At 42.6% G+C, this 19,545-nt stretch overlaps 1 protein-coding gene across 1 annotated transcript; it reads right to left on the minus strand.

The window, feature by feature from the left end:
- Positions 1 to 890: 890 nt before the first annotated feature.
- CLBA1 (clathrin binding box of aftiphilin containing 1) lies at positions 891 to 18,789 on the minus strand. Its single transcript, XM_030558613.1, has 6 exons — positions 18,689 to 18,789; positions 16,536 to 17,240; positions 12,653 to 12,801; positions 9,958 to 10,087; positions 4,621 to 4,731; positions 891 to 2,884 (listed from the first exon to the last, which is right to left on the minus strand). The coding sequence occupies exons 2-6, from the start codon at positions 17,013 to 17,015 to the stop codon at positions 2,717 to 2,719; spliced, it is 1,038 nt and encodes a 345-aa protein (XP_030414473.1). The 5' UTR covers positions 17,016 to 17,240; positions 18,689 to 18,789; the 3' UTR covers positions 891 to 2,716.
- Positions 18,790 to 19,545: the final 756 nt, after the last annotated feature.

The raw sequence follows: 19,545 nt of genomic DNA on the forward strand, positions 1-19,545 counted from the left end.
GAGGCGGAGGTAAGCTAGAGCAGGGGGGCGGGGCAGGGCCATGGGGAGCTGCTGGTGAGTACTGAGCACCCACCAATTTTTTTTCCGTGGGTGGAGCACCCACAGAGTCAGCACCTATGCTGTTATACACATTATCTAGTAGTTGGAGCAATGGCCAGGGAGTTATGATTTCAGGTTTGTATACTCAGCTCCACAGCTGATTTACTGTGTACCCATAAGCAAGTTATCCAACCTTTGTAAAAACTTTCCCCATCTGTAAGATGGAAATTCTTGACCACATTAAAGGGACACGCCTACTTCTGCTTTCTATCAATAATGGATAAAAGAAAAACCTCACCTATTAGGTATTAAAGATTTTTTTGTTTTCTCAGTCTGCTTTCTCATAACGTCTTCGTGCATTGTGTGTATGGATCCAGTTTCTCCTGTTTTTTCACATGGCAAGAGGGGAGAGCAAAATGGGGTAAAACCTATACTAAAGTTCCTATGCCAATTTTGTGGATGTGAATCTACTTAGGGATCTATTCAGATTGAGTTATTTGGTGATGCTTGTAAAGAGTGATGCTCTTGATGAGAGGTGCTATAAAAGCTATTTTTGGGGTGGGAAAGATGTTCAGGTAGCTTAAATAAGCTTTGCACACCCTTGTCTCCTTGGACAGATTTTTACAAGCTAATCTTGAAATAGTGTCTAGTATGTTTTAAACTAAAACTGGTTAGACTAGCAAAATAAAAATCCTATAGATATGGACCCCAATATGGCAAGATTCTTGAGGATGTGAAGCCAATAGTTAAAGTTGCACATGGGTATATAAGGACATTATTGAATCAGCTCTTTAATGCAATGATTGCATTTCCATTTCAAAAGAGATGAAAAAATACGTGCAGCAGAAATCTGTATCCGGAACATTTTATTAAACACATTACAAAAATCAGTGCAGACTTGTTAACTCGTGCCAACTGTTTACTATAAGGTTTCTGAAGCTAGGAATCGGTGTTTCTTTAAAGTTCTAAGACCTTCGGCCCTGATCCTACACCCACATAAAGCCTTGGGTCTAGCCACGCAGAAGTCATTGTAGGATCAGAGCCCTAGATTCCTGGGCCATGTTAAATGGCACCTAGTCAAATAAAAGACTAACGGTTAAGCTAAACTGTTGCCATTAACTGAGCAGGCATTATGTAAACACTTTTTCCTAAATTAATAGCAGTGAGGTATCCTGAAAGTTACTACTGCTAGTAAATGTATAACTCAGCTCTGATTTTACTGCTGAATGGAGTTTACACCGATTTAGGCCTCGATTCTGCCAATACCTATGCACTTCATTTTAAGCACAGACTATGCATGTTCTTAAAGTTAAGTATGTGCATAAGACTTGGCAAGGCGTTAGTGAGAATCTCATTTAAATACAGGTCCTAACACAAAAAGAATGAATTGTTTTATTATTTAAATTAACATTTAAAACATTTAATTTCAGATTATCTAGTTTCTGTCACATGCCTTTACAATTCGACTATATACAATATACTTTAACATGTACAAAACCTCTTGTGCAATGCTGTAAAGTTATCTTCATAAAGTCACAGAGGCTTATCTGTCTTGTTAGAATAAAAACAATCATACAAAGTTTTCACATTCATAAGGGACAAAATAACAAAAATATCAATATAACCTGCATATAAAGTTCTTGCTAACAAGTAATGTAACTTATACACCAAGTGAAGATGAATGTTTGTCATGAGTGAGCCATAGATTCTATGGTTGATATTAAATATGAAGTGTATCTGACTTGGTACTATGGGACTTGTACATGCAGGACAGTGGGCAAACTAGTTAGTCATTAGTATGAAATTTAAAGTCTTAAAATAGCAGCCTACCGCACTGCACAGTACAAGGCCTTGACTGCACAACTAGCTTCTAACAGTTTTACAACCATGATGACTATGCACAGTTTAAAATGGCTGGGGACTGAATGTTTCTAAAGTCATGTTACAACCACATTCAAAAGACATTCTATTACAAGCAGAGACTGATCCTAGAACTGTTTCTGAACCTGATTATAACACTGACTCCATCCAGGCTAGCTGGTTAAACTGTGTTAGAACGCCACTCAATAAAAATGCCATTCGGCAACCGAGATAAAACTGTACAGAGCCATGCTTATAAACAGAAAACGATGTGAAGGTCATAGTGTGTGTGTGTGTGTGGTGGAGGTGGAGAGGAGCTCCTCGGAGTAAGGGATCAGCAGCAACACACAGTACCAGACCCAAGGATGGTCCAAACCAAACCAAGTCAAGGAAAAGAGATGGTAACACCAAGGCGCACCTTACAACACACCAAAGATGTGTTCAGAGTTTTGGGGGGAGGAGGGAGTTTGAATTAAAAAGATCCATTTAGACCCAAAAGGGAACAGTTGTTTAAAAGGTCACAGAGCAACGACCAAATGCCTTTAAATGTAACACTTGATTCTAGCTGGATTACCATACAAGATATGACTTCATCATTTACCATGACTCCCACCAAAATTTACTAGGACAAAACTAAAATCTAAAACTAAATAGAATAAGTACCTTTTGGTAAGAGAATTGCTTTAAGTGCAACACACAACTATTATATAAGATTTTTTTTTCTTTTTTCTTCACAAAAACCTCTCCAGTCTTAGGTAACAACCCGGTAACAAAATGAAGGTAACTTTTAAATGAAGGAAAGATAGGTACGTTTGATTTAGCAAACATCACTATTGAAAATTTTCATTTTTAGACTGTGTGTACTGAAAATCCTCTTCTTTCCTGGGACTGTTTTAAATTGCGTATTTCCATTTGATGGTGTCCTCTTCAAAAACAGGTTATAACTAAAGAAATGACCATGTCTGGAATCTGGTGATACAGCCAGCTGAGTCAAATGAGGAAAAAAAAATGTGAATAGTTTTCTGCAATTAACTAGTTAAGGAATTAAAGCTGTTTACATTTTCAAACAGACTGAGAAATTATTAGTCTTCCTGACAAAATAGGGTTACCAAATGGAAATGTTTGCAATCAGGAACAGAAATGGAAAAGAGCTTATTATTGCATCTAGCCCATCCCTAAGTAAATACAGGATTGTTCACTACAAGACCCTGCCTAGCGTGTATTCTAGTTTGCAATATCTAGCTCTGGGACTTCCTGTTTCTCCTGAGAAGCTATTCCAAAGTCCATTAGATCTTGTTAAATAAGATTTTCCTGTTCAGCCTACATTTTCCTCTTTAATTTCATCCCATTGTGTTGCTTTTTACCTCTTTGTTTTTTGTGGGAGGAGTGAATCCTGCCTCTTACAAATGTTAAAGGTGTATAGCCAGAAAGATCACCCCACCCTTACCAAATAACACAATAGCTGCAGTTTACCTTCATGAATCAATCCTACCACCTTCTCTGTCCCACCTGTTTCTCTTCTCTGAACTCCCTCCTGTTTATATCTTTCAGGTACTGAGGTGTCCAAAACTGAACACAGTTCAATATTCAGCTTGAAGTGGACTAAAAACCAGCATGTGTGTGTGCGTGCACTTTGCACTACCACAGCAACAAGACAGTTTTTCTCCTTAAGAGAAAGGGAGCTTCTGTTTGACATGCTCATCTAAACGTTACCATGGCTTAAAAAAAAAAAAAGAAAAAAAAAAAAGGGCCTTTCCTTTTAAAGTAATGAACAAGAAAGCAGTTTTGCCACATTTATTTCTAAATGTGAAGTTTTCCTTCAAAATGATCTAAATTCCTTTAGCAGAAAACGAATGGAATTTGCAAGGCTCACGAACAACTGCTCCCTAGCGCATAGAAATGCTGACTTGAAATAGAGACTAAATTTAAGGGCAAAGTACACAGACACCAGAAAATGTTTTCAATTGGTAAGTAATTACCTGATTAAACTAGCTTTAACACTAAGTATTCCCAGTTACATCTCTCTCAGCCTACTAACACAAATGGGCTAAGTCCTAGTAGTATCCTTTGCTCCTGAAACCCCCCACTCTTATGGTAGTTTTATTTTGCTTTATTCCAAACAGGTTGCTATTGAGTCTCTTGTTTGAGAGTAGTTTTTGTTTATTTCTCACCACCTCTATTCTTTCCCTCCATGAAGGATCCTAACCTCTGATTCAATCTGAATACCTGAAATACCAGTTGGACACAATTGCCTCCTCCATTCTTGTTCCCTTCCTCCCTCGCTGTTCTGTAAGAGCGAGTCGAGTCAGTGTTGCTATCTTTTCATTCATGCCTTCATCACATTAATCCTGTTGTTTGGTGATGGAACCTTCTCAGTCATCAAAGTGTCATCAATCAATCTTACATGTTTGCTACTGTCTTAGCACAGAGCCCATACTAATCATGCAACTCAAGTTCCTTAAATAACACATGACCTGAAGTTCTAACTCTCCCAATCTTACATCACTTTGCACTTGGTGCCTACAAAGTACTCTGTGCACAACTTCCAGGAGCATTTGAAAAAGCAAAATTAGGCTGAAGAACTGCCAGGTCCCACTAGAAAGTATGTTAAAACACCAGCACGGGAATGGAAATCCTGACAACTGTCTGAACAGCACCCAGGGACATGTAAAATATGAGACCTGTATCTCTCTGATGTACTTACCTCAGAACAACTCTTACCTTGGTTTGAATTAGTGCTTTACAGTTGTTAATATTGGATCTATCTTCTAAGTCTTCATTTATTTTAACGTTTGTCTCTTCTAAACCATCTTTGCTGTCTCCTGAGAAGTCCTAATAAACAAGAAGCATCATTTAAAACACTCTTCATAATATTAAGTGTCCATCAATGTCAGAACTGTTTTATTCAGGAATGGCCTTTGGCCCTCTTGAAAAAAGGTCCCCCTCTCAGAACTAATAAGCAAATAGGCATTTAACTTTATTTTTGGAAGTTGCAATCTAAACCCCTGGCCTATACTCAGATCTGTAATGTGTATCCCCTGCCGCCACCTACCTCTCATTGACTTCAGTGCAGTTCTGTGCTGGGGCAAGATTCTGTCCACTTGGATCACACAGCTTGATTGTGGTCTAAAAAGTTGCTTGGAAACTATTCTTACTAGTTTTGTCTTTTTGGGTTAGGCTGTGTGTACATGAGAAAGCTGTTCCATTTTAACTGTACCAGTATCACTAAAGCGGTACCACCCCTACTAGGGATGCTCTTGTATAGTATAATGTGAGGAAAACCTGTTTGGATACAGAAAAAACCCCTCCAGCCACACACTCCTAATTGTCACCTGCCACCCTGCAATGGAACCCATACTGGGTATTATTAAACAACTAAAACCCATACTTGATGGAGACCATATCCCAAAGAAATATTGTTTGAACCCCCTCTTCTGGCCTTCAAAGCTCATCTTCAGAAGGAAGCTTCCCCCAGACAAGGACTCACCAACTCAAAATAGCATCCAATCCTGCTATCAGTGGCGGATTAATGCATGAGCCCATGCCCAGGAGCTCCAGCCATTTTGGGGGCCCCCACAGGAGCCTGGGTAGAAGTAGGGGGGCAACTGGCACCAGAACAGTAGCACTGCCCCTTGCTTTTCCTCTTCGCCCTGAGGCCCCACCTCCAGGTCAGACCAGAAGCCAGAGCCAGGCAGTGGTAGGAGTTGCCCAGGGAGCCTGGGCCACTCCAGGAGAGTGAGGCCCAAATGTTCTTTGTGCCCAGTGTCTCAGTAAATCATAATCCACTTCTGCCTGCCATAACAGATGCAAAACCTGCAAATAAATCTCCACTGCTATACTCCCAACAACACACCTTTTAAAGTCCATGGGTACTGCATCTGTCTATCCCAACACAGGGCGTACCTCATGCATAAGACTAAGATTTTGTCACGGATATTTTTAGTAAAAATCAGAGACAGGTCATGGCTTCCGTGAATTTTTCTTTATTGCCCATGACCTGTCCCTGACTTTTACTAAAAAATATCCGTGACAAAATGGGAAACCACTGGGTAGCTGTGGGGGCCGGCTAGGAGCCCTAGAGGCCCCCAGCACCCATGAGGGCTTGGAGTTGAGGTGGTACCCCTTCCCCCAGTGGTGGCAGGGAGCTGCTGGGGGCTGCAAGGATCCCCAGCTGGGATCCCCCTATCCCCCATGGCAGCTGGGGACTGTGGGGTACAACTAACCCTTTCTTCCCTCCCCCCCCACACGGCAGCAGGGAGCTGCTGGCTACCCTCGCTGCTGCTGGTGGCTGGGAGCCCCAGCGCCCTGCCACCTATCCTGCAGGTCGCAGCCGCTGCGGGCTGAAGTCACAGAGGTCTTTGGAAGTTAGGGATTCTGTGACAAAACTGTAGCCTTACTCGTGCTCCAATAACAACTATGTGGGTGAAACTAGACAATCATACTCTCAAATGAACTCCACCAGATAAATAAGACAAAACCACTGTATCACCCACAGGCAAACACTTTTCACAAAATGATCACTCCATATCTGATCTCTCAATCCTCATCCTCAAAGGAAATCTGCACAACACCTTCAAACGACGAGCCTGGCAGTTTAAATTCATAACTTTGCTAGAAATCATAAAGACATGGGATTTATGGCTTAATACAACATATTGCAACCCTATAACCCCAATTTTTCATCCTATGACTGCACAGGTAATAATAAGCCACTTCACTTTGAACGGTCCCATAGATCAGTGGTGCTCAATCTTTCCAGACTACTGTACCCCTTTCAGGAGTCTGATTTGTCTTGGGTACCTCGAAGTTTCACCTCCCTTAAAAACTACTTGCTTACAAAATCACACAAAAATAGAAAAATATCACAGCACACTATTACTGAAAAATTGCTTACTTTCTCATTTATACTATATTATTATAAAATAAATCAACTGGAATATAAATATTGTACTTATATTTCATTGTATAGTAAATAGAGCAGTATAAACAAGTCATTGTATGACATTTTAGTTATAAACAAGTCATTGTATGACATTTTAGTTTGCACTGACTTCGCTAGCGTTTTTTATGTAGCCTGTTGTAAAACTAGGCAAATATCTAGATGAGTTGAGGTATCCCTTGGAAGACTACTGCGTATATATGTATATGTACCCCTGGTTGAGAACCATTGTGTTAGATATGTGTTACCTACTTATGCTAAACAATCTCTTCCACCTTGTATTTAGGTGTGACAGTGAATACCTGTCCCAGCCCTGAAGAAGAGCTCTGTGTAGCTAGAAAGCTTCTCTCTTTCACCAACAGAAGTTGGTCCAATAGATTTATTACCTCACCTATCTAGTCTCCCTAATATTGACATAAAGATATCTTATACCAGTATATTTATTCCTGAACAGAAACAGGGCTAACTGTACCAGTATAAGGTGCTGTGATGGGGTGTACCTATCCCACCCCAGCCCCAAGAGGGTTAACTGTGCTTTGCAAACTGAGGAAGCCCCGCTCTTCTGAGGCCTGGTCCACACTACACAGTTAAATCGATTTAAACAGCATTAAATCGATTTAACTCTGTACCCGTCCACACTACAAGGCACTTTAAATCGATTTTAAGGGCTCTTAAAATCGATTTCTGTACTCCTCCCCAACGAGAGGATTAACCCTAAAATCAATATTACTGTATCGATTTAGGGTTAGTGTGGACGGAAATCGAAGTTATTGGTCTCATTCCTTTAATGTAGCTACCCAGAGTGCACCGCTCCGGAAATCGATGGTAGCCTAGGACCATGGATGCACACCACCGAATTAATGTGCCCTAGTGTGGACGCATAATCGATTTTATAATATCGGTTTTATAAAACCGGTTTTAGTAATTTCGATTTTATGCTGTAGTGTAGACGTAGCCTGACTCTGCTGGACGTGCTCAGCTTGGAGGCGGAGTATAAAAGAAAGCAGCACAACTCAGTCTGGGCATGCTGCTGAAGGGGGAGAATACAGACTACAGGCTCCTTCCAGGGAGCTGCTATAGGCTCCAACTACAGAGCCTCGGCACGCAGAGTTCCACGTGGACTCCAGGCTGTCTGATGATCCCAGAGAAGAGACCGCACCAGCAGGAACTATGCCATCCGAGGACCCCAGGGACCCAGGGGAACCGTGGAGCACCACTGAGGGAGAAAGGGTAGGAAGTAGCCCAGGGGACTTAGACTCTTCTCCAGTGAGCGAACCAGGGAACCAGTCAGCATATTTTGGGAGGATCCCTGCTGACTCGGTGGTGAGCACCCCACCACTGCCAGGCCCTGGGCTGGGACTCAGAGTAGGGAGGGACTGAGTCCCGTTACCCTAGGTGCCATACACCCCTGAGTGGTGCCCCATTTCCCCAATGAGCCAACAGACCACCTAATTCCACAAAGTGGGGTGACTTTGACTCTGACCATTGGGCCACACCGCCCTGGGTGGGAGGGCTACGCTCTTGATGCTGGCCACTAGGTCATACTACCACATTTATAGTAAGGGACATCAACATAAGAACTAACTGGCTGTGGAACAGACTTTTCTCTTCTTTTTGACCATATGTGACCCGACACCCTGTGACGGGGTGTACCTACCCCACGACAAGTGCCTTCATACTGATATAATTGCATCCACACTAAGAGAATAGTAATGCTCTAACTATATCAATTCAAAATAAAATCACCCAACACAGTTATGCCAGTATAACTCATGTGTAGACCAGGTCTTGCATGACTAACCAGCACTGCAATTTTGTTTGATTAAACTCATGTGAGAGGTTGATTTAATCCAGGTAACACCAGTAGTTTCAAATAGGCAACCATCAGGAAAGCTAACAGCAACTATTAATGAAGATATAGTTAGCTCTGAAAAGCAGAGCAAGAAGATTAAAGTTGCGCTAACTAAACAGGCGATAATAAAAAGCTACCTCCAATTAATATTTCCAACATAAAAAGACTGAATAGTAACAATTCTGCTTTGAGAGTTTAAAATGTCGCTGTGTTTTAATCTTCAAATTTATTTAAAACATGTTTTCTCTATTTTTTAACCCTGAAATGGATGAAATGATTTGAGTAAAAGCAAAATGAATATTGTGTTCCAACCTGTACAGCTAAGCCAGATATTCAAGCATACAGAACTTAATTGGACCAACTGATTACATTTTTCACAAGGAGCAGTCCAATTTCCACTTAAGTCAAGTCAACTGACTTCACTGGACTGAACCCATAATGTCTTGTATAAATTCTGATAACTCCTCCACCTCAAAGTAGGCAAAAAACCCTACATTTGTGGAACTCTGCCAACTAAATCAGAAATTGATTCCGTAATCCAAACAAAGTGACATACTGTCATTATAGTAGAGAATGTATTGAAGTATCTGTTGTAAATTGGCAAAGACAGCCAGAATTTAGTCTTTGCATCATTATAATAGTTATAACATCTTAGAAGTCTTAAACTACATGACAATTCATCTGGAATAAAGTAGGGTGTGAATTAGAGGGTATGTCTACACTACCCGCCGGATCAGCGGGTAGTGATCAATCTCAAGGGGATCAATGTATTGCATCTCATCTAGATGCAATACATCGATCCCCGAACGCGCTCCCCGTCGACTCCGGGCGAGAGGCGGAAGCAGAGTTGACATGGGAGTGGCGGCCGTCGATCCTGTGCTGTGAGGACGCGAAGTAAGTCAGTCTAAGATATGTCAACTTCAGCAACGCTATTCTCGTAGCTGAAGTTGCATATCTTAGATTGATTTCCCCCTCCTGTGTAGACCAGGCCTAAGTGGGAACAACTATTCCTGATTTACTCCATTATTCTGGAATAAGTGTGTCCACACAAGGAATTAATCAGGAATAACTCCCTGTGTAGACAAGCCCTTTTGTCATCAAAAAGGCCCTAGTTGAAGACATTAGCATTTGCAATCCACCAAAATACACTTCCTAGTGTAGCTGTGTGTCTGAGATCTGTTTTTTTCTGCCTGGATGACTTAAATGAATACAAGTTTAAATCAAACACTTACAGTGGTGTTCTAGCCAAACATATTTTTTAAATTACCTTTTGATTTACATCTATTCCAAGAGCAGATAAGAAGTTTTCCTGGCAATGGGATTTATTTCGGGGACATCTTAAACCTGTGGTGCTATCGGGGTCTCTAAGAGTTCTCCAGACGTTTCCAGAGTCAATGCTAGAAAAGAAATGCAACTTGAAATTGCAGTTCATAGAAAATTTCCAAACAAAATCAATGATCTTGAGCCTCATATAAAGCCATGATCTAATTTTCAATTCTAATGCAACCTCCCTGGAGACAACTGTACAGGGGCACACCCCTGAACCACCTACTATGGAAATGTAGAATTATTACTTAGAATTATTTGCCCAAGTTATCAATCCAACTTGCTAACAAAGATGCATGATCTCAATGATATAAGCAATTGCAAAAAAATTGTGCATGCTTTTTTTATCAAATAAATAGCCATACAGTAAGAGCATGTCTGAGAGAGCTTTATATGCCCACATATCTCCAGAATGAGTAGAAGTAGACAGGAGATATGCATTAGAAAAATCATGATCCAGAGGTGGTGATGTCCAATTCGTGTTGTGGAGAGCAAGCAGGTACAAAGCAGAGCTCTATTTATTTCCCTTCAAAGGCAGCTAACCTACAGTTTGGTTAGTCTGTGTCTCTCAACCCTCTTCCTTATTTTGGCTTTCGGGCTGCATTGAGCCAGCCTGATATTCATGTAGGTTACTTTCATATTTGGTCTCATCTGGGTAGGTGTGATTTCCTTCTCTGTGATGCTCAAACAGTATTTAAAGCAAAGGCCCAGCTCCAGGGAAACACAGAGGAAAAGAATTAGGCATCTAAATCAGGATGTCAAATTGCAGAAGCCTAACTACTTACTCTATTCAGGTTCTGTCATAACTATAAAGGGAAGGAAACAGCCCTCCTGTGTACAATACTATAAAATCCCTCATGGCCAGAGACACCAAAATCCTTTTACCTGTAAAGGGTTAAAAAGCTCAGGAAACCTGGCTGACACCTGACCCAAAGGACCAATAAGGGGACAAGATAATTTCAAATCTTGGTGGGGGGGAAGTCTTTTGTTTGCGCTTTTTGTTTTGGGGGTTGTTCGTTCTTGGGACTAAGAGGGACCAGACATCAATCCAGGCTCTCCAAACCTTTCTGAACCAATCTCTCATATTTTAAAATTGTAAGTAACAGCCAGGCAAGGTGTGTTAGTCTTATTTTTGTTTTCTCAACTTGTAAACGTTCCTTTTTTGCTGAGAGGAATTTACCTCTGTTTGCGGTAACTTTGAACCTAAGGCTAGAGGGGGTTCCTCTGGGCTATATGAATCTGATTACCCTGTAAAGTGTTTTCCATCCTGATTTTACAGAGATGATTTTTACCTTTCTTTCTTTAATTAAAAGCTTTCTTTTTAAGAACCTGATTGATTTTTCCTTGTTTTAAGATCCAAGGGGATAGGATCTGGACTCACCAGGAATTGGTGGGGGAAAGGAGAGGGGATGGTTAAATTCTCCTTGTGTTAAGATACAAGGGTTTGGATCGGTGTTCACCAGGAACTTGGTGAAAAAGTCTCTCAAGGCTACCCAGGGAGGGGAAGGTTTTGGGAGGAAAGGGGGTGTTCCAGACTGAGGAATCTGGATGGTGGCAGCGAAACCAGATCTAAGCTGGTAGTTAAGCTTAGAAGTATTTATGCAGGTCCCCATATCTGTACCCTAAAGTTCAGAGTGGAGGAGGAACCTTGATAGGTTCTTATGCCATGTTCATCACCACACTATGTGTGCTTTCCAGTAGTGCATTAAGCAAGGTGGCTAACATCTGTCATGGGGAGTTTGTCACATAGAATATCTAGGTTCCTTGTATGTTACACAGCACCATGATATTGGTGTGCCTTCCAAGAATTAAAAATAACAATCTCTCTCTCTCTCTCTCTCTCTCTCCTTTCCCAGATGTAAGCTACCTGATCAGAGTGGTGCACATGTGAGTTTACTGAGGGAAAAACTAAATAAAAACACTTATTTTATTGCATGTGTTAATCCTTGGACCTTCACTAATATACAGTACAAATAACCAAGCCTACTTTTTAGTTACAATGTTCTAGATGTGTGCAGAAACCAGGACAGCTACTAGTGCAGAAGCAGTAATCCTTCAAAAATGGGTAACAAGTTGATCAGCATTCCAGCAGACTTAACAGCCAAGTTACCCATTTCAACTGCTGTTAACTTGATGATCTCCAGGAAGGAAACCAGATGCACTACTGATTAGGGAGAGTATGTAGCTTAACAGGAGGAGCAGTAATTCCTGGGAGAATTGGGAGGCTGTACCAGTGATTGGGAAAGAAGGACCTGTGTTCCTACTCTTGATGAAAGAGAAACAACACAGAAATGCTGGAAAGGGAAGGAATGCTGACAACAGAAAGAACACACTGTCTGTTGGTGTCCAGCATTCCAGGACTTTAATAATCTGAAGTGCTACCATAAGCAGTAAGAATTCTACAAAAAGAATTAATACTACTGACAGGTGGACTGTTATGCTTTTCAGGGACTAGAAAAACAACCCCATTTCCTTTCTGAACCTAATAAGCTGATAAAATTAATGTACTGATTAAACTGAAATAGCTTATTTTAAATTGAAACAAGTAAATTCACTCTCCCCTCCCCTCATTTAGTCTTTCAGAAAAATTAACAGTATTATTGCTGGGTGTTTGAATGTTTATGTAAATTCATTACCAAAGCTGTCTCTTCGTAAATTCAGGAGTCCCAATGTCTTCATTATCTGTGTCAAGAACTTGATCTAAGCTTCTTATGCTCTCTGTGGACTGTGGTACAATGACTTCTGGAAAACTCAACTTAAAAATATCCTCATAGCTGAGATTGGCCTAGAAAAAGCAGAGTTTTATTACACACCTCATAAGCCCAATCGTGCAGTTCACACAGGCCCTGATCCAAAGCTTACTGAAGTCAATGGGAGTTTTTTTCCATTGACATTAAGCCTGATGCAAAGCCCATTAATAGTGGCACACAACGCACTAAAATCTATGAGTGTTTTGCTTGAATAAAGGATCGGGCTTAGAGTATGTGACAGATGTAGATACGCATACATCATGTTTATACATTCAATTAAATGAGGTCCAGTATATTCACATTATACAAGAAGTCAATAGTTAACTATATGTACACAGTTTACAGGATAGCCAATAAAGCTGAAATGTAACTGTTTACTTCCTTGTGTGTGCGCCATGAAATGGTGTTTTTCTTTAATTGCTGGTGTAGAGCCAGAAAAGAGAACTTACACATTTGTTCCTCCTATGACAATAATGACTGAGAATTTGGAGGATCTGGTCCTTATCCACATGAACGACTCTTACTCATGCAAAGAGTCCCAGTGCAATTAATAGGATTACCTGCAGGACTGTGGACTGCTCACGTGAGTAAGGATATGCAGAATCAAGCTCTGTTCTAGAAATGCTCAGTCTATCTGCTCCAAAGTTTTGATTTTGACCTTTTAATTCCATTTTTGCCCAGAATGATAGAATTATTTTAATGATTTTTGAAAAGTCTGTTTGGATTGCAATATTCCTTTAGTGTGTTTGCCACCCAAACTCTGTAGTTGCATGAGAACCAGAAAGGGAAACTCTCTAATCCGTTTTCATTGTCTAAGATGAGTAAAATGCAAAAATGAAAACGTAAAAAAAAAATGCAGTTTTAAGTGTAAGTAAATGCTAGTCCAGGGACTTTTCAAAATATGAACTCTTACTTGATACTATCCATTTAATGCTTTTTAAATTCAAATAGTTTAAATCTACAGCTGGTTTGCTACCAAATTATAACATTCTCCAAGCTGGTCTAATTTTGGGACTAAACTATTTCGCTGGGTCCTTTTAAACCACCTCTGTGTGCAGAAGGTAGAGCAGAGGAGCATCTTGTATCATTCTTTACTGCATTCCATGGGAGGGTGTGAAGGAGTTGGCATCTTAGCCACAGTTGTGTAGGATACTGAATAGTGACACCTTGGAAACCAGGAATGTAAACTCTGGCGGCTTTTTTGTTTCTCTACATTATTTGACAGCGATAGAGCAGGAGATTAATCTTGGTCAGACAGGACATGCTCAGTTCCTCTCAGTGAAGCTGGTGGAAGGGTTATGTAGGGAATGAGCCTGGACTGCCTAGAAAGTCTCAAGGAATGGTGTTGAGTACTAGGTAGGGTGACCAGATGTCCCGATTTTAAAGGGACAGTCCTGATTTTTGGGCAGTCTTCTTACATAGGCTCCTATTACCTTCCACCCCGTCCTGATTTTTCACATTTGCTGTCTGGTCACCCTAGTCCTAGGTTGCCCACAAACTCCTGATACTGTCAGAAGGGAAATTTATTCCTACATATAGGCCGAGATGAGCTAACTTTCCTGAAAGGTTATTTTTGTGGAGTCCAAACCATCTATATAGACACACATGTGTAACAGCATGCTGTTTTAAGGCTATGGCTGACCAAGTGTCATGTGACAAAACACTTCCTGTAAGAGGGAGCCTGCTCAGTCACAGAAGGAGAGAGTGGGTCAGGAAAGACTGGGGAAGGGCTGTGTATCAATCAAGTGGATGGGCTGGTTGGGGACAGCCACAGGGATTAGAGGCCTTACTGGGGAGAGGCTTTAGGAAAGGCCAGGCAGCAGGTCCTGACTTTCATGAAAGAATGATAGTCTATGAAAGGTGTGTTGAGTTGATACTAAACTCTTTTTTTGTTAAAGAAAATGCTGAAATTATGTCACTGTTGGGAGCTTTCTTCAGCGTACTAGCCAGTGAGCTGGCCCACCAGTCAGCAGTATAATCAGATAAAGGTAAGTTAGTATAAATATATTTATTTATCTTTTTCCTGGATGTGAAGCTCTCTATGTATAGTTATCTCATCTGCTTAGTTACATTATTTCTAACACTCAACTCCAGCCTATTTTCCCTCATCTTGTGGCTTTGTCATAATTATAACTAACGCCTAATGCATGTCCGAGTTCAGATCCGTTACTTTGTTAAGGCTAGGTACAGAGGAATTACCATATCAGACTAGCCCAGTGGTTCTCAAACTTTTGTACTGGTGACCCCTTTCACACAGCAAGCCTCTGAGTGTGACCCTCCCCCCCACCCCTTATAAATTAAAAACACATTTTTATATATTTAACACCATTATAAATGCTGGAGGAAAGGCGGAGTTTGGGTGGAGGCTGACAGCTTGCAACCCCCCCCCCATGTTATAACCTCATGATCCCCTGAGGGGTCCCAAGATCCAGTCTGAGAACCCCCGGACTAGCCCAATGGTCTTTCTAGCCTGTCTGACAGTGGCCAATAGGAGTTCTTTCAGAAGAAGGTATAAAATGTCATAACTGACAATTAGGTAATAACATGGGGGGGAGGGGCAGGCAGGAAGTCTCTTCATAGGCTCAGGAAGCTGCTGTTTGGCTTGTATCCTGAGGCCTAAGGGCTCTGTCTCAAATTATTACTATTTATTATTGGCAGCAGTGACAATGTGCTAGGTATGTTCCAAATACAACATGTAGTCACTGCCCCAAAGAGCTTACAGTTGTAGGCAAGCACTATACCACGGGAGGGATAAATTACGTTGTTTTCTTATACATTATATATACAAGGGGAATTCTCAGTAGCCCATCATTGTCTCTCTGCCCTGAAACTGAACACACAATTCAAAGTGGAGTGTGCCACTCAACTATGAGGTATCAGCTATATCTCTTTGCCTTGGTTAAGCATACAGATTAAAGTAGGATGTTGGTAGCAGAAGAGATTTAAATGTCTCTTTTAGAGAGAAATCCAATGACTTGGTATGGCCTGTTTTGGCCAGGAATAACTAGTAATGTGTATTTATCTCTCCATATGCTCCCCTCTCTTCTGTCCCACCACATCCAGACATCTTGTCTTAATTTTCAGAACCCTCCACAATTTAGAGCCTCCCTCTATACATCCCAGTGTCTTATCACAAGGCAACTCCCACCTTTCTCTGCCAATGATTCCAGCCTCAGTCTTCTCCCACAAGCATCTTTTGTGCTTTCTCCCAAGCTACCTCTTGCTCCTGGATAAAATTCCCAGTCAAAATCCATAAAGTCACCACCCCACTCAATCCCTTCGCAAAACTCACTTCTGGCACAGCACATTCAGAAAACTACCATCTGATAACATGTGGGTAGGTGGTGAGTTGTAATTACTGATATAATTGGCTAAGAATTATGCATACTACTAATCTCTCTGCTTTAAAATATAAAATGTTTGTAACCCTGTCCCCCTCTCCCACATATTCTAGCTGTTGTCTTTTAGATAAGTCCCTCCCCTGAAGTGTGTACAGTAGCTTACTTTGTTGGTATGATGCCTAGCACAACAGACTCTGACTACGGCCTCTAAGCATTATAGCAATAAAAACATTAAATACTAATCTACAGTATTTCATGAAAAAAAATCACATTTCATCATCAGCTTTGCATTCAATTACATTATCCTCCTCCTAAAACTGTATCCTCCCAAAGTACAGTTTGCAGAAAGTGCTTTCTAGTACCCCAAAGAAACTGTAGCACAACAATTAAACTTTTAGCAGAGTCTTTGACTTACTAGCACTACATACCTTATCCTGAGAACTAGCACTAGCTTCCCTCCCATTGTGTACAGATGGTTTGGAGCAGTGATGCCCATGAGAAGTGTTGCAATGTTCTCCATATAACTCCATGTCAGTTTTAGAAGTTTTTGTTTCTGCTGAATTCACCAAAACTTCAGGAGTTTGACTGATGCTCTCAGACTTGACTAAGGATTCACTGAAACTTTCAAAATCACCCCATGAACTGTTGGATTCTGATATACAATGAATGCTCTCAGAAAACCCTTCACAATTTCTTTGTCTACCATTCCCCCAAGGGAGGCTCTGATGCATCATTTCAAGTTCCACTGTATCTTCCTTAGTTCTGCTTTCATTTAGGTTACATTCGTCAATTCCCTCATTATTCTGACTGAGAGACATACTGCTCACTTTGGTAGTAAGATCTTTCAAAGACATCCAGCTTAATGCTTCTGTGGTGCTAGGACTTTCCACCAATTGCTGGTCCTGCATTTCTGTGTTACTGCAATAATACGGGATCACTAATAAAACTTGTAATGAAAATGTAGTTCAGATGCTTAAATTCTAATGTTTCCAAAGCAGAATAAAGATCTTCATTTTGTCTTAAATAGTCTGTAATAATGATGCTAAAGAACAGTATGTCCTTCACTCTCTCCCCCAGTCATCAACATTGTGTGTGTTATTCAGTCTGACTCTCGTTCCACCATGGATTTCAGTCTGCAAAGGAAGGATTGTAAATAAAGACATCTGTGATAATGCTTGTGTAAAGCTAAGAAAAGAGAACTGATAAAGCAAGAAAAAATGTTCATGTTTAAACAAATACATTCTAATATTATACTGTTGAAAACAGAACTTTAGAGACATCGATTTAAAAATGATTTATTTAATAATACTTTGTGCCTAGTCAGTTTCACGATGACCCTTGGAGTCTGTTTTGCCTTTTGTATCTGTCCTTCCTAGAGCAATAGTTTAAAAGATTTTTTTTAAAGGGGTGTGCATGTGAGTGACAGGATTGTAAAATTACAAACTTTGGCAGTAGGACTCTAGGGGAGGTATAATACCTTTAATTACTTTTTAAAAATTGCTTAGAGGTCACTCTGACTTCTAAAGGAGTGCAAGGTTGAATTTCGTAGCTTGGATATTAATGTCTGAAAGCTCTGATTTAATTTTAAAATCTTTAAAACATGCACATTCAAATGATAAAGAACTCTAAAGTGAAATAACATTTGAAAGATTGTTCCCAAAACACGACTTTGTTGGTGCTCAGTCTGTGCTAGTCTTGATACTAAAGCTTACTCAGAAACTTGACAGTGAGACTAGGTAGTACTGATCCACAAAAACTGATGGTATCAGTATTGACAAAAACCATAAGCTGTCTTGCATGCTCTGTGGTACTGTGGCAACAAGTTTGGTCAGGTATATTTCAAGTGATAACCAAAATGCAGGGAACTAAGCTAAGTGGTGAAATTCACGACTGTAGTGTGTGTAAGGCTTTTCTGCTAGTCCCTTTTCTCCTCAGTTGCCTGTCCGTTGTTTTGTGCATAGGAGCCCATTATTAGCATCTGGTCAATGCATTAGCCTCCTGCTCACGAACTGGAATAACCCCCTGACTCCGGCAGAAGGTGCCCTATAAAGGGCTGCTCGCTCAGGCCTGCGCCGTCCTTTATTCCCCGTGTGTTCAATGGCAGAGGGGCGGGAAGCCCGAGCAGTGTCACTGTACCCGGCTACACGCCTGTCCGTGCCTCAGTTTCCCCACCTGTCCCGTGGAGGCGATGGGACGCGCCTGGGCAGCTGGCGGGCGGTCCGGGCCCGTGCCCGGCTCTGCGCCGTGTCAGACGGGCAGCCCCCGCGCCCGGCCGGGCGAAGCGCTGGCCCCGGGACAAGGTGCGGAGCTCGGCACGCTCCGGGCAGCCGCAGTTAGCGCTGCTGAGGCCGGGCCGGATCGGGTCGGCTCGAGGCGCCCACGGCGCAGCGGCCCCTGGTCACGGCCGGGCCCCCCATGGGCCATCGGGTCCCTCCCCGCCAGCGGGCCGGGGGAGGGGAGAGGTCGGACTCCCGGGAGGGATGGGTGCCGGGTGCTGGCCCCGCCCCGCAGGGAGCGCAGGGGCTGAGGGGAGCAGGTCGGACCCCGCCTGTCACCGCCGCGGGGGGAGGGGCAGCCTTACCCGCATCGCCGCGCACGGTCGGGCCCGACCAATGACCACCGCGACTGAGGGGAGAGCGAGTCCCGGCGCGAGCCAGCACCGGCCGGCCTGCGGGCGGGGCCAAGGGGCGGGGTCGGAGGGCGCGGAGGAGAGGCGGGCGGGGGGAGCACAGCCCGGGAGTGAGGTCACTGTCAGGGGGTGGCACCTACCGTCGCTAGGGGCGTGGCTACACGGCCTGGGCGGGGCCTAGCTGGCTGTAGCGGAGGCTTAGCTCTGCCTCCGTGTGGAGTTGCTAGATTAAAGCTGTTAGTCCCACAGCCTCTTGGGGAGGCCCAGCTCACCAGGCCTAGAGTGCCCGCCCCTGCCCTAGGCCTGGCCCTGGCACCCCCTTGCTACCCAGGCAGGGGTCGAGATTTGCCAGCACTGCTACCCCAACCAGCCCCTCACAAACTGCGGGAAAGGCTAATAGGCACACAAGGGGCAGCCCCTCTCCCACACCTAGGCTGGGCCAGCTGCCACCACCCTCCTCTGGCCATGGCTTTCCTGCTGCATTGGCAGGGAAGTCACTGCTAGTTTGCAGCCGGTGGATTGGTGAACGTGTCTCGTTCCTAGACTCAAGCCATCTGAAAGTTCTGCCTGCGTCTCAGGTGCTATCATGTCTGTTGAGCTGCAGCAGATGTCATGTCAATGTCACCTGCCCTGATTCTGCCTCCTCACCACAAAGTTCACATATTACTCCTCAAGCCCACAGCAATTATCCCAAAAGTGGAGATCTAACAGGTGATGTCAGTATTGTCAAAATGTTGACAGGGGCAATACTGACAAACTGGGGGCCTGGGGGATGCTAGGCTGCTAGATGGTTGTGGGCATGCTGGTGA

This window comes from Gopherus evgoodei, chromosome 4 (genome assembly GCF_007399415.2).
Source record: "Gopherus evgoodei ecotype Sinaloan lineage chromosome 4, rGopEvg1_v1.p, whole genome shotgun sequence".
NCBI lineage: Eukaryota > Metazoa > Chordata > Testudines > Testudinidae > Gopherus > Gopherus evgoodei.